Source organism: Neopelma chrysocephalum, unplaced genomic scaffold (assembly GCF_003984885.1).
Source record: "Neopelma chrysocephalum unplaced genomic scaffold, ASM398488v2 Primary Assembly neopelma1_321, whole genome shotgun sequence".
In the NCBI taxonomy this organism is placed as follows: Eukaryota; Metazoa; Chordata; class Aves; order Passeriformes; family Pipridae; genus Neopelma; species Neopelma chrysocephalum.
The window spans coordinates 432,260-456,409 of NW_020897984.1; the positions used below are offsets into that span (position 1 = coordinate 432,260).

At 38.9% G+C, this 24,150-nt stretch overlaps 1 protein-coding gene across 4 annotated transcripts; it reads right to left on the reverse strand.

The window, feature by feature from the left end:
- Positions 1-559: 559 nt before the first annotated feature.
- Positions 560-23,857, reverse strand: CSNK1D (casein kinase 1 delta). 4 transcript variants are annotated; one of them, XR_003537545.1, is made up of 10 exons: positions 23,531-23,857; positions 19,765-19,875; positions 17,833-17,981; positions 17,141-17,369; positions 16,604-16,774; positions 14,957-15,105; positions 14,208-14,379; positions 13,764-13,903; positions 2,717-2,908; positions 560-749 (listed from the first exon to the last, which is right to left on the reverse strand). XR_003537545.1 is itself a non-coding variant. In XM_027705252.1 (10 exons), exons 1-9 carry the CDS (start codon positions 23,604-23,606, stop codon positions 6,980-6,982), a joined length of 1,230 nt encoding a protein of 409 aa, XP_027561053.1. In that variant the 5' UTR covers positions 23,607-23,857; the 3' UTR covers positions 4,747-5,152; positions 6,946-6,979. The 4 variants fall into 4 exon arrangements, 3 of the variants coding, with proteins under 3 accessions (XP_027561052.1, XP_027561051.1, XP_027561053.1); XM_027705252.1 differs by lacking the exons at positions 560-749; positions 2,717-2,908 and adding exons at positions 4,747-5,152; positions 6,946-7,012; XM_027705251.1 differs by lacking the exon at positions 560-749 and having other exon boundaries at positions 1,347-2,908.
- Between the last annotated feature and the right edge of the window lie 293 nt (positions 23,858-24,150).

Consider the following 24,150-nt stretch of genomic DNA (forward strand, 5'->3'; position numbering starts at 1 on the left):
TTATGCTAGTTTAAGTAAATTGGTAAGACCTAAGGTGTAATCAATTTGCTACCCCCCTGGCCAGATCAAGATGTAGATATGCTGCTTCAGGAATCAATGTTACTGGGTAGACTGAAATGACAGAACTTACTAGCATGCAGCCCATCCTTGTGACAGAAAACTAGAGTTTAGCTTTGCCTCTGGTACTCCTTGAGTCTGAAAGAAAGAAGTAAGGCCATTTGCTGTAGAGGAAAATGGGCACAACCTGAGTTGCACACCTATTATTCCCTGCTGCTGGACTTGTTGGAGGAACATGATCCACCAATACTGGAAGAGTAAACAACCTTGACAATAGCAGAGTACTGCATATGAGAAGCCACGGCTTTGGAATGTATTATTTTAGCAGCTTTATAATGCTTCTGGAATAGAGCTCATCTTCGTCTCAGTAGGAAAAAGGTGCATCCACTAAAAAGTCAGGGCTCTTAAAAGCACTTTGCTAGTGGCACAGTCTGTGAGATCAGGAGTCCTGTATTTGTCTGAGAAAGTGTGGCAAGTTAGAGACAGATAAAAAGCTACTTACCTCTGGTTATACACTGCTTGTTCCTTGACAGATCTCCATACTTGCTTCATCATCTCAGCAACATTCCAGCTGGCAATGTTCCTCACTACCCCAGATGAACGCTTCAGAGCATTAAGAAAGGACACCTCTTGCTCTGCTCACTCTTCATCTACTACTCTTTTAGCAGTTTAAAGCCTTTCACAGTAAATCTCTGAATTCAACGAAGAAGCATATCTAGGTTTTAGTATTTAAAATTCTGAAATTGCAAAAGGCTTTTCAGTCTTGCTGAAAAACATGCCATAAGATCAATTGCTGAAAATGACAATCAAACTTTAAATATAATTTCTCAGCAGTGAGAGCAGAGAAATATTTGCTGTTTCGGGTCTTCTAAGAAAAAATTCTGTGCATGACCTCAAATTACCCTGGTTTATGCTTTCCTTAAGGATTATGGGCAATACCAGAACCTCTGCATTGCCTTTGTGCCTATAACACTTGCAGGTCTGAAGCAAGCTGAGGACTGTAATTAAACAAAATGTTTTTTCTTGTTATGGTCAAGACTAAACATTTTCTTCCGAGTGCATAATGTACAAATGAATTCTTGTTTTGTTCCACATCCCATCCCAAGCACCCTTGATTGCTCACAGCAAAGACACAGTAGACTAGGGCTTGATACTTTAGAATGATCCACACAATTTCTCCTTTTTCCACATTATTCTCTGTCCATTATGCTTACCTGTATCTCAGACCTAGATCTTACACATTTTGAATCAAGAATTCTCCCAAAATGAGATTAACAAAGAACACGATCTTAAAATTTTTTGCCCGAAGATGTATTTTTGTAGATTCTGTATGTATAGATCTCATTTCATTTTCTGTTGTCCCTCTGCCTGTAGCATGTGGTTTTGATAGAAGAACCAAAGCATATTAGTCTTAATAATATTAGGCAAGAAAAAAACCAATAATGTCTGAGAAAAAGTCATAAAGTCTTAATCCCGTGCAAATATCTGCTGATAAAGTTAGTAGGATTTTGCTGTGAAACAGATTCTTACTGAAGATCAGGCCTCTGAGCACTCTCCTGGTACAAAAGTATTGAAAAATGCACATAGCCTACACAATTCAGGTTCAAACAGTCACTTAAATCTAGACATATACATATAAAGTCAATAATTGTTGCCTGAATGAACCAGAGGGAAATGTACTGTTTTTAATAACAAAGTACTGCATTCTTTCACAGTAAAACCATTTTATTATTAACTTGTCTCATCCAGTGAATTTTAAAAGTTACTTTGCTGTAGGATTAAGTTCATGGATTACAATTCCTCACAACCAGATTAAATCTAGATTTCTGACCAGACAGCTCAGCACTATTAAAAAACGAGCAGCGTTGTTTGTTTTCACTTGATATTTTGTACACACCAAGTGCAGCTTTTGCAAAGCGAAAGTTGAAGAACAAAATACAGACCTTTTTATTTCATTCTTTTACAAAGAGAAATATTCTTGAAATGAACACGTGTGCTACAATCAGGGGTCAATGCTACACTTGGGTTTGGGACGTGGGGAAACAAAGACAGATAGTTGTGCTTATGACGTTTTACCCCACTGGAGAATAAAGGATGAGTTCTACATGCTGTCATCCAAGGGATACTTTGAATACTTCTGTCAAGTTAACATTGAATATACAGACTCAAACGTTTTTTAATTAATATCTCTTAAAGCATAGGATTTATTTTCAATTGTTTTTAAAATACTTCTATCATGAAGAACTCAAGGACTCTGTAACCATTCAAGACTATGTAAAACAGCAGCACAGGTGGTACTTTCCACATAAAAGCACATAGCCAGTTCTAAATGAAAACTATGAGAATAAATTAAAATATCCTTCCAACTTTTAAAGGCCTGCTAATAAGAAACAGAAAGGATTCTTGAAGGTGCATCTGCCCTCAGATTATAAGACGACTTTTGAGAATAACACAGCAAAAGCCAGGATTTTATTATACAAGGCATTGTGGGTAGAGCTCAGTATTTTTCTTGCTCTTATCTTAGCTCCCAAAACTGAACCAGTCTCAATTCTTTTACCATACTTCTTTATCAATACCATGTATTACTTGATAAGCAAAAGCATTTGAAAAAAACCCCCAACTTCTGGAAATGAAGCGATATTCAAACAGAAACATTTACCTTTAAAGAGACAAAATACATGCTTTCTGTGAGCAAAGCAATTAATACTTTCTCTTTCTTCCTGTATCCCCCAACTGCTGCATTCTGATCACAACTACCAAACTACCAAAATCCTTCAGTGCAAGTTTTGGTACCAAGACAGTATCTTCAAATGTTTGCAACTGACAGTATTCTTTGTGGGTACAGAAACCCCTAAAAAAAAAAAAAAAAAGAAAGAAGTTGCATCAACTAAAGGATAAGGATTCATTGTAAGTAAGTTACACCGAAGAAGAATAGAAGTTAATACGAATGTATTTACACAACTGTTAAAGTACACAAATACAGTGGTAGTACAAATGAAGCGCTTCGAGATACTAGTTTTCAGTACATAGGTTTACACAGACATTCTAACTATTTCCTGCATGATGGAATTTAACCATTATGAAGGACAAAAATTGTCCAGAAGTGACTACAATTCTAGAAGTCTGCAGTCAACTTTTAAGTATAGCACAGCAATCTAATGGTCCAGATACAGAGAGAATAAAAAGGCTGCTTTTGTAAATCCCTCAAACATTACATTATTAACCACAGATATTTACAAGGAAAGCACAGTGAAGTGTAAAACTGTTCAAATGGTAGTGCACATGCCTAAAATACCAAAGTTTATAGTAACTGAGGAAGTCATTCCCGTATGCAAACTTATCTGTGTATCAACTTCTTAAGCCTTTCCACTATACTCTCCCCAAACACATTTCCCCAGTCTGACCGGAAGTACACACAAGCAAATAGCTGACGTTATGAAAACACTCAAAGAAGAATGATAATATTTAGTATGTGGACTTCTGAGAGGGGCAAAAAAGAATTTGTGAAGACACAGTAAAAACTACTCTCCATAAAAACTTGAAGACCAATACACATTTAAAAAATTGTTTCCAAGCAGGGAAGAATTTCTCAAAATACCTAACTGTTCAAACAAAATCTCTGTATACACTTTCATTTCCAACATGGAATTTTCCACTATTTCATTCATAATAGTTCTGATACTGTTCCAAGTACCGTGAAGACAGAACACCTACTTTTATGAGACCACTTACAGTAACAAACAATATGAGGAATTTCCCATATTTCATAACCAACAGGTACTAACAACAGTTTTTTGGACAACCTGAGCATGTTGAGTCATTTATGCCTAGCTAATGATTCTGGGCATACTCAGGTTGAATATAGTTAAGAATTAATTATGGTATGCACCTGGATTGTAAAAATTCTCAGGATTTCACAGCAAGAATAGGTTGTTATGTTTGGGGGTGGTTTTATTGGTTTTTTTTTTTAATAACTCCTTTTTTGAGTCTTGGCGTGTCACAAAAGGCCTAAATCAATTCATTTATTTTTTTATAAGCATGTGAATGCTGAATGAAACACGCAAATTCACTGAAGACTCGGGAGAAACCTCTGTTTTCCACTTGCAATAGCCTTCAAGCTAACCAGCCTCAGAGATGTGGAAACAAAATCTTCCCAGTAAAAACAATGTTTGAAACTATCCATTTACTCAAACTAAGCAGAGAGATAGGACAAGCTGTCAAGTTCTAAATCCCTCAAATGTCAGTCTTTCACTTTGTCCTTCATGTTTTTTACAAAAAAAGAAATCCATCTGTACACTCTTTACTATACTTAAGACTCTCCTGCAGGGTATTTAGTTCTCCTCTTTTATGAAAAAGAATGAGTATTAAAAATTCCTGTGTTACACAGAAAGTTAAATGTCCAGTGTGAATGAAGACAGCAAACATCGAAATAAACTAAAAGTTTTAAAAATTTCATGAGAAAACCGACTCAGTCAGAATGGGCCCATACATGAAAGTAAACAGTTTAAATAACATCAGATCGTTTTGATTCATTTACATGTTCCCTGGCAGACTAACCTTTTAAACAAGAAATTTCAAGTCATTGTCTTTAGTTCAGGTTTGTTTATATTCTACATTTTTAAATCAGACAAAAGCAAGAGTTCTTTACAGAGAATTAAGCCAATAATTTTAGCAAAATGATACAAAAAACTTTCTTAAACCAAGTAAAAGATTTATAGTTACAGTAGAATAATAAAAAGGGGGTAAAGTCTGCCGCCTGTGGAGGGAAAACTGAAATGGCCATCCAATAACAGGCGGTCAACTCTGTAAACCATCCTTCTTTTCCAGCCCTGTTACCACAGGGTTTCTCTTAAGGTCATTGGGTTTCTGGCAAAAGCGTCCTGTAATGGCAGCTGCTGGAGTCTGTGCATGTTCCTCCAAGTGCCTTTTAGGTCACACGGAGAACTCCAATTTCCGCTCTAGTTTAGGGTATTTTTGCTAGTAAAGCCATTGGTAAAACAGGAGATCAGCCATGCATTATCTGCCCTCCGTGGCAAAATAATTTTCATCGGTGCACAGCAGACTGGAGAACACTGGTAGTTACCCGAGCAGGAATCTACCAAAGCCAAAAAACAAAACAATATCAGCATATATCCTTCCAGTTAACATACAAGTGTCTCTCAATGTACTTTTAAACAATTCATTGCCAAATAGAAGTGTGTAAATTTAAAATCCAATGAGCTACACAATGTTTTACACCCACCTGTAGCTACACGAAGTTCCCTACAATTTTCCTCTTTTATTAGAAGTTAACACGGAAAATTCACCTTTCCAGCCAGAGGGGATGTTTTGAAGAAAAGTGAACAGAGCATAAACAAGCACAGAAGAAAGAACGAACCAGGTGAAAACACTACTAATGCGCAATGAACACTGAAGTTTTTGGGGAAAAAGTATCATTAAGAAGGTTAAAAAAAATTAATTATTTTCAACAGCTTTTCTGGGACATTGTGTTAAAAGATATTCCATTTACTACCGTAGCTTGACCTACTGCAGTAAGAGTGTAACATTATTGAAATATCACTTACACCGTGAAAGTGAAAAACAACCAAACATCTCTGCAATTTAAGAAGCGAAAAATGTCCAAGCAGCTGGATCAGTATTCAGTATTCATTTCAGCTGTCAACAGCTACAAATACTAAGGCATACAATAAAGGCCAACCAATGCAGGCAGAACCCTGAGCAGACCACAATCTGCATGTCTCCAGCACACAGGCTTTTCAATGCAAAGCTTTAGGTTTGCTTTTTTGCATTTATTAATGTATTTTTTTATTTTTAATTGGTCTTTAAAGTGTTAAGCTGACATTTATAGTTGGATCTGTTCAATGTTACAAACTGTTCACAAAGCAGCTTGTGCACAGTCAGCCAAGCACACAAAGCAGAAAGAGAAAACAGAAGAGGAATAGCAGAATTCTTTACCAACTAGAGATATAGGATTAGTGCAAGCATAGGCTTTACAAAGTGAGACAGCAAACAGAGCTATACCACAGAATTTATCAAGGAACAGAAAAATCTCACAGCCTTTTTTTAATAATAAGCAAAGCAAAGAAGCTCCTGAAATACTTAAGAAAAGCATTCTTCAGCCATTAAGGTTCAGATTCCAACTGAAACTCGTTATTTTCCTGATGAAACCTGCTATTGCCAAAAGCAGAACAGACTAAAAGGCCAAAAGCTGCACACAGAAAGGCAGAAACTTCTACTACAATGAACAGTGGAAAAGAGTTCTAAATACCCAAATCCAAGCCTGTCTACCTCTGAGATGCTCACGTTCAAATGATTCTCCTTAGTACGTGAACATTTTTTAAATGTACATCTGAATAGATCTGTGTACTTTTAAAATGAGAGTTCATAGGGCATGGAGAAGAATATAAAACAGTGAAAAATGGATAAGGCTATGGTAGAACATTCCATTCATGACAAGACAGAGCCTCATTTGAGTAATATTGTCAATTGAGTCTTCATACAAGTATTTTGCTTTTATGATTCTGAAGCAGATCTGGTTTTGAATGGATGACATACTGCTGCATCAACATCCCTGGAAAGACACATAATTCTCAAACAGCTAAAATTTAGACTTATTTTATTTCATTCATGATACTTGAACAATTTTAGGGACTTTTAAAGTCACTATTTTTGTCAATTCTGCTTAAGAGTGGAACAGCAGCAATAACTCAACTTTTGGAAGAACATTTATTTTTAAGTTAGAGAAAAATCAATGCTTTATCAAGCACCTGACCAGAAGGCACAAATAAAATTTTGAGATCATGTGAGGAGAAGAAGCAAAGTCAGATGTTTCCAAAGAGTTTTTTCCCACCCCATCCAAAGTTTTGGTGTCTAATGAGAAGCACTCACCCAGTGCTGCCTTCCAACGAAAGGAGACGAGCAGCTACTTGCCATGGTGTTCGAAAGGAATGCTATTCTGAGGTAGGGGAAAAGACAGCAGTTTGTAACAGTTCCACTGCCCCAATATATAAAGATGTCTAACAAAAATCCAACTTGAACTTCCAGTAGCAACTCTATCTTTTGAGCAGCTCTGATTTCAGACTTCTATAGGACATTTCCATCATATTAAGAGATATGTAAAAGGAACAAATCATTAATCCGCAAAGAAAGCTGACAGGGTCAGAAGAACAACACAGTGTATGATGCCTATTAAGAGGGATATATGGAGAAAGATTTGCTGATAAGGAAATGGAAAATGCAGAGGCATTGGAAGTATGGCACAGCCTCTAAGTTGTTCAATGCCAGTGTTGGCTACAGTCTTCTAGAAACTTCTCCTGTCAAAGAGACTTAATCAAATATTTTTTGGTGCAGCATTCCAATCTTTTCTTCCAAATATAGAGAGAATATCTCTATTACCAGTAGGACTTCGGCACAGCTTTGACCGTTGGGTGCTGAACATGCTGCATTCAAGAAAAAAATTAAACAACTTACTGTACATCATGAACAGTCAGACTGAACCTTTTGTCGAAGGAAATGAAGGCTACTCACCCATAACTAGACTCTTGAGATAACCACTGCTTTCAGGATGCAGCCTGTGCAATGTGGACCGACAGCACTCATTCAAAGTAGCGTTTACTGGAATACTCGTTACCTCCTTTACTACATCTCTTAACATTTAAAAACTACATGTAAAAGAGACTTAGGGAACAATTCACTTACAGAGCTTAAGAGCAGATGGATCTTTTAACAGCCAGTATGACTTTCTGTCCAATACAGATCACAACCCTTCATTGCACACAAAGCCTGTAATTTAGGCTTGCTTTAGACTCAAATACACTACTGAGAAATGAATCCAGTTTTGATGCAAAGGCAAAGAGGACAGATGATCTACTTATTTTAGAAGTTCTTGCAGTAGCTAACTACCTTCATTTAGACTTCTATTTTGCCTTTCTCTACATGTGTGATTTTCATTTTAAGCAATAGGTTCATGTGTTTTCTGCATAAACATTAATTCTTGTTAAAATCACTGTCTCTTAAATACTACACCAACTAACTCAAGACGTTCTCTTACCTTTCACACAAACTGAAAGAAATGGATTTAAAACTCTTGCATTATATAATGTTTTCCTAATCCATCTCATTAATGACACAAAATAACCTCTCCACTTCTGTTCATTACTGTATCATACTTAGATTCAAGGATGAAATTGCACCCTTTCATTATGACATCACACTAACCTCTCCAACATTATACCTGCCTCTTCAGTCATTCCTTACCACAGATACAGTTCTAACAAATAAGACAATGGCCTCCACTCCCTCATCCTAATCAGAATTTGAAATACTGCAGTAATACACATTTTATTTGAACAGGCTTTGCTTGACTGCTCAACTCTCACTAATGTTTATATTTATCAATGTCAACTCACAACTTGCAGGTTTTTTGCTGTACATTCACTTCATAAAATCAAGAAAAGTACCGAATAACATGTGCCACAGAATTTACAAAACTTCTTTAGACACACTTCTAAGTTTTATGAACCCTTTCATAGACATGCTAGTTGTTACCCCAATAAACACCCATTACTTAGTGGTACTAAGTGCTAGTCCTTTTAACAAGAAATACTTAGGTGCTATGTGGACAATATCTTGGATGCGGGGAATAAATGACACCTACTTTGCTATGCTTACCAATTACCATTTTCCATGACTGTTAAATTTCTCTGAGAACATAAGGGAATTTTGGTTCCTATTATCTACATTCACAGCCTTAGTTTTTCAGTTTCAATCTGAACAGATCAGAAGTCAATTTAGAAAAAAGATAAAAACATGGAGTCATCTTTAAGAATGTCTACTTAGAGGCAAGTAGCTTTCATTATTTCTTTGACTAGCCCTTCCTCTAGATGAATAGAGATTACAGATGCACCACTGCCTTGCCAAACCAAGGCATCCAAATAAATAACAAAAATAATCCATCAAGTTATAAATAAGAACTCTAACAAATGTAATTTGTAACAGAAGACATCTGCAGATCTGTAGGGCAAACTAGAAGTTGCCTTCTGACAGGAGTATGTTTTAAGCACTTCCTGAAAAAGGAACAGTGGTCTTACTTCAGACTTGCTAAGGAAATTAACACACTTGGAAGGGGCATGGACAAATAGTTGCTGTTCTTTACTGTTCTCTTGATAAGAAGCTGTATGGATGACTTTTGATATTCTTACATCTAGCCAATCAAAACTCTCTTTAATGACTGTCACATAACTTGGATAGTTAATGTTTTCCTGATTGAGAACAAGGTATGAAGATAATTGAAAATCCAAGGCTTTCATTGGTAACCTGGTTAACATCTAAGGATAAATTTTGATGATGGAAGAACTACTTTAATATTATAAGGACTGTAAGAGCATAAGCTATGAAAACCTGCAACTTGAGCCATCTTGCCTGCTAGGGAGTAAGTGAGAGCTGGGAAAATGAAAGTGCATTTTTTCTAACAGCTCAAGCGGAAGTGTTGTAAGGTAAAATTTAAGTAAAGGGCTTCAGCCACACCACCAAGTTGCAAAAGGTGAAGGGAAGGATTGAGAGAATGAAGAACCACGCACTGTAGGAGAAGACTGGGTTTGAGACCATTTAAGGAACCTGTAAGCGCACAATCCATGGGACCAGATGAGATACATCCATGGGTCCTGAAAGAACTGGCTGAGGAAGGGGCTACACCACTGTCCATCATATCTGAGAAGTATAGTTCCCACTGACTAGAAAAGGGGAAACATAACCCCTACTTTTATAAAGGGAAATAAAACGCAGGGAAGTCCAGGTCAGTCAAGTCTCACTTCGGTGTCTGGCAAAATCATGTAGGAGATCCTCCTGGAAACTATGCTAAGGCAAATGGAAAATGAGGTGATTGGTGACAGCCAATATGGCTTCACTAAAGGTAAATCGTGCCTGACAAATTTGGTGGCCTTCTATGATGGGGTTAAGCATTTGTGGACGAGGGATGAGCAACTGACATCATCCACCTGGACTTTTGCAAAGCTTCTGACACTGTCTCCCACGACATCTTTGTCTCTAAACTGGAGAGACATGGATTTGACATATGGACCACTCGGTGGATAGGGAATTGGCCAGATGATCGCATTCTAAGAGTTGTGGTCAATGGTTCCATGTCTACATGGAAAGCAGTGACAAGTGGTGTTTGTTCCTCATGGGTCAGTATTGGGACCGGCACTGTTTAACATCTTTGTCATTGACACGGACAGGGGGATTGAAGGCACCCTTAGCAAGTTTGCTGACAACACCAAATTGTGTGATGCAGTCAACATGCTGGAGGGAAGGGATGCCATACAGGGGGACCCTGACAGGCTTGAGCAGTGGGCCTCTGTGAGCCTCATGTAGTTCAACAAGGTCAAGTGCATGCTCCTGCACCTGGGTTGGGTCAGTCTCAAGCATAGGTACAGGCTGGGTGGAGAACGGATCGAGAGCAGTCCTAGAGAATAAGTCTTGTGGGTGTTCACAGATGTAAAGCTCAACATAACTCAGCAATGTGTGCTCACAACCCAGAAAGCCAACTCTGTCCTGGGCTGCATCTAAAGAGTGACCACCAAGTAGAGGGAGGGGATTCTCCCACTCCATTCTGCTTTTACAAGACCCCATTTGGAGTACTGTGTCCTGGTCTGGGGCCCCCAACACAAGAACGATGTTGACCTGTCAGAATGAGTCCAGAGGAGAGCCATTAAGTTGATCGCAGGGCTGAAGCACCTCTCTCATCACAACAGGCTGTGAGAGTTGGGGCTGTTCAGCCTGGAGAAGGGAAGGCTCCAGCGAGACTTAGAGCAGCCTTCCAGTACCTAAAGTGGGCTTACAAGAAGGCTGGAGAGGGGCAATGTGACTGGCCTTAAGCCGAAGGAGGGTAGATTTAGATATTAGGAAGAAATTCTTTACTATAAAGGTGGTGAGACATTGGAACAGGTTGTCCAGAGAGGTTGTGGATGCTCTATCCCTGGAGATGTTCAAGGCAAGGCTGAGCAGGGCTCTGAGGAACTTGCCTAGTGGAAGGTTCTCTGCCCATGGCAGAGGGGTTGGGACAAGATGATCCTTAAGGTCCCTTCCAACCCAGCCCACTCCCTGTGCAAATCTCTCTTACCTTCCTACTACAACAGGCCCATGGCAATCGGTTTACATTACATTGTAGTCACACACTATGACCCTGAGAGTTGCTCAGCTGGTTAGAACATGGTGCTAATAACACCAAGGTTGTGGGTTTGATCCCTCTATGGGCAATTCACTTAAGAGTTGAACTTGATGATCCTTGTGGGTCCATTCCAATTCAGAAAATTCTCTGATTCTGTGATTCTATTATTCAGTCACCATAAGTAGATACCAGCAGTGGTTCAGTGTCTTGATTAAGAACTAAAATGAAGACGAGACGATGAATGATAAGTTCTAACAAACTCAGAGAAGATCCCCACTAGGCTGCTATTGGGATTGTAAAGAAGTCAACCAAATGATTCCATACTTGGAGCAGAGTGTTTAAAAGGGCAGGTATGGAGATGTGCCAGTAAGACAGACCGTACTGTTGGTCCACATCACAAATTACACATCTGGATGTTCAAAGACTACTCAAAAAAACCCACACAGCCCTACACAATCTCAGAGTATTCCCATTTTACAAGCTAGGCAGAACCAAAATCTGTATCTGCAAGCCCACTGGTCTTACTCATATCTTACAAAGTTTAGCAAAGTGTCACCTGCACACTGAGTAACATGTCATTAACATCGCAAAAAAAGTAAAGATATACCCTCTCCTAACACAGTCAAGTGACATCACTGCATTTATTTCTGTTACTGCTATTACACATTTATCTGACAGGTAATGGAGACAAAGCATCTGAGATTTGCTCAGAATGCCAGAGACAAACCCTGGGCAAACACACTTCTCCAGGAAACCATCTTTACATTTGAGTAAAGGTTTGGGGAGAACTTTGCATCACAGCCTCACAGAACACCCAAGGTCAAAAGGGGCCCCTGGAAACCACGTAGTCTAATCCCACTATACAAAGCACAGTCAACTAGAGCAGGCCACTCAAGACATCGTCCAGTTGGGCTTCTAGTAATTCAGAAAAGGGAGACTCCAGAACCTCTTAGGGCAACCTGTTACAGTCTTTGCCCACTTCCATAGTAAAAAAGTTTATTCATATGTTTAAATGGAATTTCTTATATTTCAATTTGTGCCCGCTGCCCATTCACCGGATATCACTGTGAAGAGTCTAGCTGCACCTTCTTTATATTCTTTTATCAGGTATTTATGCATATTTACAAGATCCATAACTATGCACAACTCTACCCTCTTTGTTTTCATACTATTTAAAATAAAAATATTTCAGCATGAGAATTTCTGATGGCAAGAACTGCAATCCAGCGAACAATTTAAGATGGCAAAACTGGCCATCACAGTGAATACAGAAAACCTCATCTATCCCCTATTCTCATGCAGTCATTTCTGCTCCTGAACTGTTCATCCCTTGTGCAAGCATATATATCTGTGTAGCTACATGGTTAAACAACCCATTCACCTTAAAAGCCAAAAAAATCCCACTTCACTTTTATTACAGCAGAATTGTTTCTCCAACCCAATTCACTCTCAGTCTTCATTAGAAATATCCACCCGACCTCCATCTAAATAAAAAGGCCTTCTTTCCAGGACTATGATTTCACATATAAGAACATGTACTATCCCAAATAACTAACTCCCCCAATTAAATGATGAAGCCAACAGGAACCGAGTTAATTTTTGTCAAAGTTCCCTGTCAATGAGGAATGAGTCCATGGCAAAAATTATGCAGTTAGAACTCCAGTACAGCATTGAGACATGATGGAAAAACCCCAGTCCTCCTAACACACTGCCTTCCCAGTAATGTTGCAGAATGTCTATAGTATGGGTGATTCCCATTCTCTAAGTAAGACCGAAAGTAAATTGTACAAAGCCACGCCACACACTGCTTGGGACAAGACTGTCTGAATATGCTGAGAAAGGAATGTTACAGCCTAAACTTTTATATTTTAGAGTAAAGAGTTAAAAACACATTTAAACACTGTCAGTTTTAAAAGGAAATATTCCTAAAGTCTGTTTGCTAAGTCACTGTGACTAACAAGGATGATTTCAGTGCTGACTATGAATCACTATCATCAATCCTCCTGCCATTCTCTTCAAATCAGCCTTCTGCAACCCATCCATCATCCATGTATGCTGCCTCCTGTTGGCTCTGAATTAAGAGCACTACACTATATTTTTTCACTATTACACCTCTCTATACTTCACCAACTATTTCTTGTCTTTTCTGCACCAATACTCTGCTCGGTTGATTAGGAAACATGACTCACAATTGCCTCTTACTCTGCTTCTTCACTGGTAACAGATACAAGAAACTCAATGAGTAAAGGAGCTAAATCTCATAATCATAGGTAAAAATACTGTCTCTCGACAACTTTGCATCATCTCAGACATCAATGACTTTATTACTTGGAGTATTCTATGCTTATTGCTGTCAAGGAAAAAAAAAAATTCTTTACAGCCACATCACATTCAGGCTAAGTGTCAAGTATTTATATGAATAAACATCATCTGCAAAATCAGTATGAAATCACATCAATTAGCTGGTAAGTTCTTTTGGCAAATGAACTTTATCAAACCACATTCATTTTTTTCAGTACATAGGGGTTTTTTTTTTTACCTGCGAAGTTGACATGCGAGAGGTATCTTGTCGGCCTGTTAAGTCAGAGGAGGAGATATTGACCGGGGCTCCACGATGCAATCTCATACTCACTTTCCTTTCTCGTTCCATACCAGATACCGGCCGAGGAGAGGTGTTGGCTGTGAGAAAAACTGCATTAGATTCTCATAACGAGAAATGCAATTTTAACACGGTCACTGGAAATATTACACTTTCGCTGTTCGCACATAAAAATTCCACAGATTCAAATAAGAGAAATCAAGGCCTCTGTTTTACATTCGCAGAAATTAAAGTATCAATTAGCGTGTAATGAGTGTATATAATTACCTTCAACCTACTAAAAACCAAGGGGTAAAAAAAACAAGCAAAAAACCCAAACTCTGACCAGAGACAAACTGCAAATTAGTCTAGAAGGCGCACCTACCCAGGTACTTGGTTACTTACCAGCATGTGAAGTTGGGGTAAGGGGAGTAGGAGGAGCTACATCTTGCGTTCCTCTCAGCCTGCCAGACGCAGTGGAGGGTAATCCACGCACAGCTGGACTTCGTGTATGTCTTAACCTTTCCTCTCGTTCTCGCCTTTCACGTTCAGCATCTTCAGCCGCTCTGCTTGCACCCTGCGGGTCAAGACTAGTGAACAACTTGGGGATTACTGAGCTTAAAACTACATGTTTGGACAAAAATACTGAAAAGAAAGAACTGGACAACATGTAAATTGAAGTCTGATATAGCATTAATTATTTTGGTAAAATTTCTTTAGAACTGTCATGAATTTTGTTCATACAACTACTGGTATAGTCTTCAAAATGCTAAAGTACACACATACTGCTATGGCAGCTGGACATCTCCCCAGCAGGTGCAAATGACCCATGCTGAAAATCAAGGTGGGATAAAAATAATAATTCCACAACCTAACCTGGTGACTGCCCTAATGAAAGTGTCTCAGAAGCCTTACACATTGAAAACCCTGTAATTTCAACTTAGTTGTTATTCAACCCTTATACCATGGATCCTGTATCTCCTGCCTTTCCTCATTTCCTGATCTTTTTTTCTATAGAACAGAGTTGCCAGGAAGAGAAAGGGAGGACAATCTCACAGTATCAGTGAAGATACTCAAAACTGACTATGTAATAAAAAAATCAACCAAAACCATTAAAAATTAAAAAGTTTTAGAAAGTTGTGTCAGCTACTCACAAATTTCAGCATGTTCCAGTCAAATACATAGTCATAGGAGAACCCTTGTCGATGGAAGAGGTTTCTGAATAATTGCCTTAGATAGGAATAGTCCGGTTTGTCATCAAAACGCAAAGAACGGCAGAAATTCAAGTATGTGGCAAATTCCGCTGCAATTAAAGAAAGCCTGGTTTTTCTCTTCAGCTTCACATTTGCTTTTTATAATTCTAAATAAAACAAAACCAAACCACCCCAAACCCAAAAAGTGGGGAATCTCCGAAACATAAGAAAAAGAATAATGACCTAATACTAGAAATCTACCAAAGGGACCACTGTAACCCACCTCTCAAGACAACACTGAAAAATAGTCTATCAGAGAGCAGGCAAAGCTCTCACTTGCCAACAGCAGAGAGGACCCATCAGCACAGTTTTTTAACCAACAGTTGGCGGGGAAGATTTAAAACTTTGCTTTGAATAGACTTAACAAAATTTTTTGTGGGACATGGAATAGCATCTCTTTGTTAAGTCACATAAAGATTCACTTCTGCTACCTCACAAAACACACAAAAACTAGGAGACTCAAATTTCCCATGGAAGTTATGCTACATTTTTTAATTCATAATAGTCTGAAAGCTTGTTTTTAGATGGCAAACAAAATATTAGTTACACAGCAAAAAAAAAGGAAAATTGTAGTGAATTCAATACACCAGAGAAAATAGCAGTATCAAAAGACTAGCTTTTGAATTTAAGTCTTTCCAGATGAAATAAGATACTAAAAATTTATGTTAAGGAAGAAATTTTAACAAATGGTACAAGAAAAGTTGATTAGCCTTCCCTGCCTGTTAACCCCAGAGAAAAAACGTAATTCATGAATGTAAAGGAACATGTAGGACGCAACATTTGAAACATATCAAAGACAATGAATTTTCCAACAACCCGAACAAGAACTGTAGCTCTTGTCATTGTAACTAGTTGCCAAAGCCAAGAGGGGGCAAAGAAGAGACATAACTTCTCATGAAATGAAAATATTGTCTGATGACAGCTAGTGTTAAGAAGTTTCAAAACAAATTTAAGTATCATTTTTCAGGAATCAAAAATGCCTTGTTATTGTTGTGGTGCAAATAAACTGAGAAACAGAACAGCTTTGAGGCATGATTCCAGGATCCAAGAGGGTTTCTTATGCCTCTCTCAAATGCTAACCTTCAACAGGCCAAAGCTAGTATGACAAGTGGCAACTGCAATGGGTTAAGAAGTGCATCTACGGACTATGCAATCCAATTTATCCATGAAACAGTACCCACACACATAGAGAAATCTGTAGTTTGTTAAAAAGCTGCTTGTCTGTTACAAGTTATCCAGCTAACACATGCACACAAAACACAGCCCAAATCAGATGTACCAAGCTACCCTTCGAGAGCATCACAGTTACTATTTAACAAGAGTTTAGACATGGGATAATTAGAAATGCTCTATGAACACAAAGATCCTAGTCTTGACGGCAGAGTATTTTATCACAGATGTGCCAAATCGTGATGGGTAGAGGAGGAAAAGTGCGGGGAGGGGAGGGGGAAAGAGAGAGAAGTGAAAAAGACGGGTGGAATTTAGTGTAAAGAAAAGTACCACTAAAACATGAACATGTAGGCCTAGGGTCACAAAAGAGTAACTTACAAGGATATCCTTTACACAAAACCTCAATGGGCGTAGACATTTTCTTTTCACTGATACGTTCATATTTCTGCCTCTTTGTTGCTGCTTTCAATCCCTGCCAGGGGAGGGAGCCCAGGTTAAAATACATCAGTACATAGCCCAAGGACTCCAAGTCATCTCTGCGAGATTGCTCTACAACAGCATAAAAAAGTGAACTCATTAGGTTTCATTTTCTAGTGGAAAAACAAAAGACTGCAACAAGACTGTCATAGAAACCCTTTGAAAAAAAAGAGACAGTGGAGACTTACTATGCCCATGATAAACACATTCAGTACAAGAAAAAGCCTATTACCCTTACAGTTATTAAAAAATGTGCTAATTCCTGAGCATTACAAACTGACTGAATCCCACCCAATCAAGAGATGCAAGACCACACATGCTGCACTTTTAGTGCCAAAAATAGACTGTCTACTATGCCTCCATAAAGCAACATTCACTTCCACTTAAATTACGTGCATCGACACTTCAAGTTTCTCTTTATTGCTTTCCCCAGCTCACCAATTCCAAGATGAGTGTTGATGGATGCATAACGGGCAGTTCCTGTTAAGTTTTTATTTTCACGATACGGAATATGTTGGTGAGTTCGAGCATCTCGATACTTCTTTGCTAGTCCAAAGTCTATTATGTAGACAAGATTGCCTTTCTTCCCCAGGCCCATTAGGAAGTTATCTGGCTTCACATCTCGGTGGATGAAGTTCTTAGAGTGAATGTACTCAATTCGACTAATCTAAATACAGACAACAAAAAACCTCATTGTGAAGAGACTAGTTGGGCATACACCTTTTTCTTATAAAAACACTAACAATACCGTCTTAATAGTAAAAGAGGCAAAAAAACTTTTTACTGTAAACTCTAAGGGCATTAACCTTCTTTCCAGGTCTTTCCCTGTGTCTACTTCATATTTATTTCCAAAAACGTTCTTGGGGGAAATTTCTTTGTCTTTGAGCAGTGCAACACCTGGTTTGCAAACAGTGCAGGTCCAGTTTTTAAAAATCATTTAAGACTTGGTAATCACTTTTGATAGGGTAGTTTGGATTTGCCGAAACGGAACTAATTTTGAGTCTTTTCTCTAATGATACAGCCTATTCAACCCTAAATTACAGAAATAAAATGTAGTTGATTATGATTTCTCAGAAAATTTTAATATCCCAACATGTTGCACTATCAAGAACAACAGAACAGTTTCCTACCATTTGGTCAGCAAGTAGCAGGACTGTCTTGAGGCTAAATTTCCTTGAACAAAAATTGAAGAGATCTTCAAGACTTGGTCCCAACAGCTCCATCACCATAACATTGTAGTCCCCTTCAGCTCCACACCACTTAATTGTGGGAATACCCACTAGAAAAAAGGAAACAGTTTATTCAGTATAACAATTTGATTTATACAGTTCATACGCACGTATCTTCAAGGCTCAAGGGGGTCATTACTGTGAGTGTTTCCATTTACACTGAAGCCTAATATATTATGCTACCTTCAGACATTAAAAAATGAACTGTTTGATAACTTCCAGCAGAATCAATACAAAATAATGGCAACAGAGGTCTAAAAACAGCCTTTATCCTCTTCCCCAAAACTTCCCAGTCTTTGTACTTAGCTTATAATTTGAAAGTATTGAGCATTTTTGCTGGATTTGAACCTTAAGCATTTTACAAACATTAATTCCCATGTAGTCTCCAAGACTGCAACAAGGCACAAATTGGAACTCTGAAAATAAAGACACTGACAAATCACTAGATATTATTACTGAAGAAGGCCTTAGAAATCAACTTAGTTTCAAAGCCTGCAAGATCACCACGAAATATCTGTCTCTTTCATTTCAATTTGCAATGAATTTTCACCCTTTCTTCATACTTATCTTTCCTTCAGTTCCATGGTATTTGCTGTTTGGTGAACCTCTACCAAAGTAACGCTGTTTAGGAAATGCACTATACATTCGGCTTGAGAGCATGAAAATTAGCTGAAATTTATGAAGAAACTCAAGAATCTTATTTCACACAAAGCTGTAGAAATGCTCAAATATTTTGAAATAAACCTATACGTAGATAGCCTTATTCAGAATTTCAAATGTCTTACTTTGAGTTATATTCTATGCATTTTGGTGTGAAATGTGATAATTTACCCAATTTAAACTCTTGTCTTTACTTGATACGCATTACTTTATCCTGAATTGTCTTCACAAAGAAACCTGTAGAAACTCAACCTTCTGCCACCTGACTTCACAGCATCCATCCTCAGAAAGCACCCACCATCACAGCCTTAGTAAGGCCATAAGGGAAACATTTTACTGTATGAAAGCTATTCTGGTTACACACAGCTGGCAACTGAATGAGGCAGGAATTAAAAAGTACCTAAATGCAAATACACGTTATTATCCAGACATCTTACTACTGTACTTTGCATTTGAGATACAGTGTGGAATGTAAACTTTACGCAAAATATAGCCTCATTTCGGAAGAATTCCAGGGACTAAGAAACAAAAGCAAAACTTAACTACACCAGGTTTATGTCCCAGAACTGCATGGCAATCTTACATATACAGGATTCCAAATATATGAGAGTTATCGTAGCAGAATACCTGCAGGAGCTACAAAGTTGCTTCACTCCTATTCTCCACTACTAATGCCATTTTGTCTTTGAGTTCTCATAGCAAGGAAATATTTTTAACTCAGAAGGAAAAATGCTAACATATGCAACAAAAATTAACCTGAACTAAAAAAGTTCAGAACTGTGCTACTACTATAAGCAAGTTAGATGAAATGGTCCAAAACAGTGACTACAATCTTTCACTGACCCATGAGAATCGTAAGTAAATCAGTTTACTGCTAGATGGGACCAAACTTTGTTTTACATTGTACAAGGTCTTCATATTTTAATATCATGGGACCATGAGCAACATCAGAGGATCTTAGTGGTTATCGTGAAGTTTGGTAGCCATGGATTCGGAACTGCTACTCTACATCCCTTGAAGAAGAACTGAGATGCTGCTCTTCACCTATCCTGCTACCTTTCCCACCTTCTCCTTATTTGTCAAAAGAGATCTTGGACATTAAATACTTCCAGGTGGCAGACACAAAGATGTAAAACCAGTTAAATCTTTGAAGAAAGAAAATAATTTGCTTGCCTCCACCCTGCATCATTTTGTAGATTTTACTCTCGATGTGGAGCTGAGGATGTTTGGTTTTCACACATTCCAACTTAATTGCAACCTCCTCTCCGGCAGCAATATCAGTTCCTAAAACCACAAGAATTTAAAACATTGGTCAAATCATTTTCCAGATACATTTCCTTTGTCAAGACTGAAAAAAACCCAAATATTGACAAACTATTTCTCAACGGCAAACACCCAGAGATTATTAAGTACTTTCAGACACAATTATCTAAAAATTTTTCTGAAACCTTACAGAAACTCTCTGACAGACCAGTATTTAAAAAGAGAACTATTAGATACTGTAACACAAAAAGCCAAAATGGCTGCTATCCTATTAAAAAAAACTCCACCCAAAATGAGTGCATCTTCTCAAGGGTGTCTTTCCACTTCCAGTTTGTGGTGTAAGTGCTCAGAATGAGTATTTACACATATGAATCCCTGCCAACCCAAGAAATGCTAGGTATTCAAATCACCTCCTCTTATGCCTTGGAAATAGAGACTAACTTCCATAAATCTCAACATATTTCAGATATATCCTGACACCTTATGATTTTATCTGGTTAGAAGACAGACTATCTATAATCAAGAAACAGGAAATGACAAAATAAAATGTGTAACACTTTTTAGACATATTACCAAGTCTCTACTTTCAGAATTTGGCTTTCTCTTTTCTGCATTGCCTCATGGTCAAGGATCATGTGAAATACATCACCTGTTCGATCTGATCCCCCCTTTTAAAAGCCTAACTTGAGATCCTCTAGGTTTTTTTTTAAAGAAACAGTGAACCATCTTTTTGTACTCACTTTTGCCATTATTAACATTGCATAGACTTTTACCCTGCTTCACTTTCCTGAAACTCTTCTCAAATTCTTGTCGTTCTTTCCATAAGTAATTTTTAATTACTGCATATTATTTCCCATTTCTCTTATCTGTACCTTTGTCAGTTCCATAATGCCCTTTTGGGGAGTCATACAAACCAATTAAGACAGATAACGAGAAGAAGTATAATAAGAAGTCAGCATTTGTAAGTGAAAAAGTAAGTCTAGAGTTGTGGAAGTATTTTCTTTTAAACTCCAAAATTCCGATTTACTTGGTATTACAAAGTCCTCTACTGTAAGGAAGGCTTTGGACATTATTTTAATCAGTTTATAACCCAAAATTTATTAAGAAAAATATACACGTAATGCAAGGAACCATGAAAACACAATGACTGCAATGTCTTTGTGACTTGTATTTACTTGACCTCATGGTCTGGGCAACAAAACAAACGCCTACTCTGATCCCCTCACTCTTGTCCATGTTTCATACTAGTTAGAATATCTAGAAATCTATTTCTTTCATATCTTCCTCTGAAAGAGAACTTAGGTAAATTCCTAAATTTTCTTTTCTTCAGTTATCCATACTCCTTTATTTACAACAGTGTCTTACATTTCAAAATCCTGTCCCATAGACCCCCATTCCAAATTCCAGAAGGCAAATTTTGAGGTACGAGGGAGAATAGGAAAAAATATGGAAGGGCTATGATACTAACAGTGGTGCTGGCTGCTTATTCCAAAGAAGGGGAAGAGGGAAGGGTTGGGAAAAGGGAGGAGGTCTCTCCCCTCTATTCTGGAATGTCTTCAACACCCTTGTAGCTGCATTTAAAACAAAAACAAAAACTGGGGACTGGAAACAGGCAAAAATAATCAAATTTTCTGTTTCAAAGCATAAAACCAAGCCGGAAATATACTGAAGTAATCTAAAATTCACTGAGGGCTATCAGAAGGCACATGTACTTAAAAATAATTTATGACTTCTGAAATAACTTTAAAAGTTATTTTAAGATGCTTATGTCTGTTGTACAGTCTGAACAACACCAAGCAGAAATTTGATTTTTTAAAAACCCAATCACATTTCATTATCACAAAAAGCACAGTTTTCAAATGTCTGTTCTACACAATAACGATAGGCAAACCAAATGGGGGTCTACAAAAGGCTTCAGTTCCTGAGAAACAGTAATTTCCCCTGGAAAAATGAACCTATGCCACGGGCTGGATCTTCCACTCACGTACTTCTGTGCTAATTACTGGCTCAGGCATGACATTTGCAATAAGCCCCTAAACGTAAATTCATGACAGTATTTAGAAATAAAAAGAAAATATAAAAATTGGAGAATTTATTGTGCAAAATGTAGCATGCCATTAATACTAATATATAGCGAACTACTACTTTCTGTGCAACTTTACTGGTGTGAGCTATATGCATAAAAAGTGACAGATAAAAAAAATTTCTTTTACTTGCACTTTAAATTTATACTATAATATAAACTGATTTATGTGAACAGTAATCAAATCTTAAGACTTTTTCAAATCATCTAAGACTTTTCAGATTTTAACTGCTGTCTTAATCACCACCCAAAATCCCAACAGTAGCTAACAAGGATTTTTGCACAAACATAACCACAATCCTTCTCACAAGTCTTCAATCTTCCATGCAAGCATTGCAGAGAGGAAGAATCACGTTCTCTGTCTCTAGACAACCACATATCATAAGTCAGAAATGTGGATTTTCCATCAGGCACATGATCTGTATTACGGATAACCAGTATTTCACTATCTCTAAACAAGCAGCTTTAGCTAACGAATTATTTTGGAATGCCAGCTGTGCACTGCAACATGAAACACTGCTCTCTAGAAAAAACTCCCCCCACCACTCACACTGCATGCACTCCCAGACATACCACATACATTATCAAGCGACATTGCTTTTACCTTCCACAAACATGCAGTAAATATACCTAAGCCCCTGCAAGTTCCACCTTCCCCCTGCTTCTTGATTTGCTTTTCAAAGTTAACGCGATTTTCAAAAGCAGAGTACTTGTTTCTATGGGACAAGACATAAAGTCCTTATTTCTTTTGATTTAACCCATTTCATATGGCTTGAGAGTTTGCATAATACATTGAGCATTTTAAAAACACTGGCTTTTAAAACTTGATGTACCTACCACTTGTGCTTGTCATAATCATAACCAGTAGGCTGTTATGTTAGATAGCTATAGAAATGGATAAACAAAGACAATTCTAATCCTGTACATTCTACAATTGCACGTCAGTCACGATTAGGGTGACAATCAAGCAACAGGATTAGCCAAACTATGAGGATTCTTTGAAGGATTTAAATTTTTTTGGAACTGCAACATAATCACCTGTAGCTGTGGAATTTTTTTTTCAGGCCTCACAGGAGAAACAAACATCCCTGTGACAGCAATTTTTCCTAGTGCACTGCGGCAATATTTAACTCTGATACACGTTTCTTTCCCAAAATGTTTTTCTCAATGTGGGGGGTTGTGGGGTTCTTGGGACATATTTTTTTTTCCTTTTAAATTAGGTGATTTTTACCCTTCTCCCCATTTTACAGATGCAAACCGTGCCCAAGGTCACCAGACAATGGGAAGAGGCAGCCAGAATTCCCGATTTCCGCACTGTCCAAATTAGGACATGTCAACGAAATATTACATTGATACTGCTGTGCCCCTAGCAAGGTACTTCACATCAAAGGGCATTTCTTGGTCAGCAGCGCAGCCTGAGCTGCAAACAAGGTGAATGAGGTTCCGGGGGTTGCCCCCGGCCCAGCCTCGCCGGGGGCTGTGCGCGGGCCGGGCAAAGAGCAGCGCCCAGCGCTCGACCCGGTTCGGCCCCCGGTATTCTCCACAGAGCTACAGAACCGCCAGGTCAGCCCCCGGCGAGCCAACCCTCCATACCAAGGTAGATGTCCCCGAAGGAGCCGCTCCCGATCTTCCGGCCGAGCCGGTACCGGTTCCCAACCCTCAGCTCCATGACGGCAGCTCGGCTCGTCCGCGACCCGGTTCTGTTGCTCTGCTCGGCCCGTCGGCTCGTGCTCCGATGCTTCACAGTCCTGCGGCTCCGGATGCCATCGCAGCTCTGGTCTCGCCGCTCGATACTGGCGGCACAGGCGGCACCGCCGCCGCAGCTCCTGGGCAGGATGGACGCGGATTGCCCGCGCGAGCGACCCCTCAGCGCCTCGGGCCCCGAGCCGCCATCCTGCGTGACCTCACTTCCCTGGCGCCGGCCCCGCCCCTCCGCCCCCCCCCGCGCTCGCTCGGGGCGGGGCCGCGCGGCCCCAGCGCTTCCCCCGGCCCGGGCCGGCTGGGGCGGCCAGTGCGGCTCGCGGCCTTCCCAGGGCGGGGGTCGTGCTGTTCCCGGAGGCTGTGGGTCACTGTAGTGGCGATGTATTCTGGCAGCGGTGCTTTCCGAGGAGTGCTCATTTGACTGCGGAGTGCCAGAGACAAAGTCTGAGTCATGACCCCGCAAATTTCAGGGGAAAACCGTGTCATTCTTGCTGGAGAGGAGTGTTGGGATC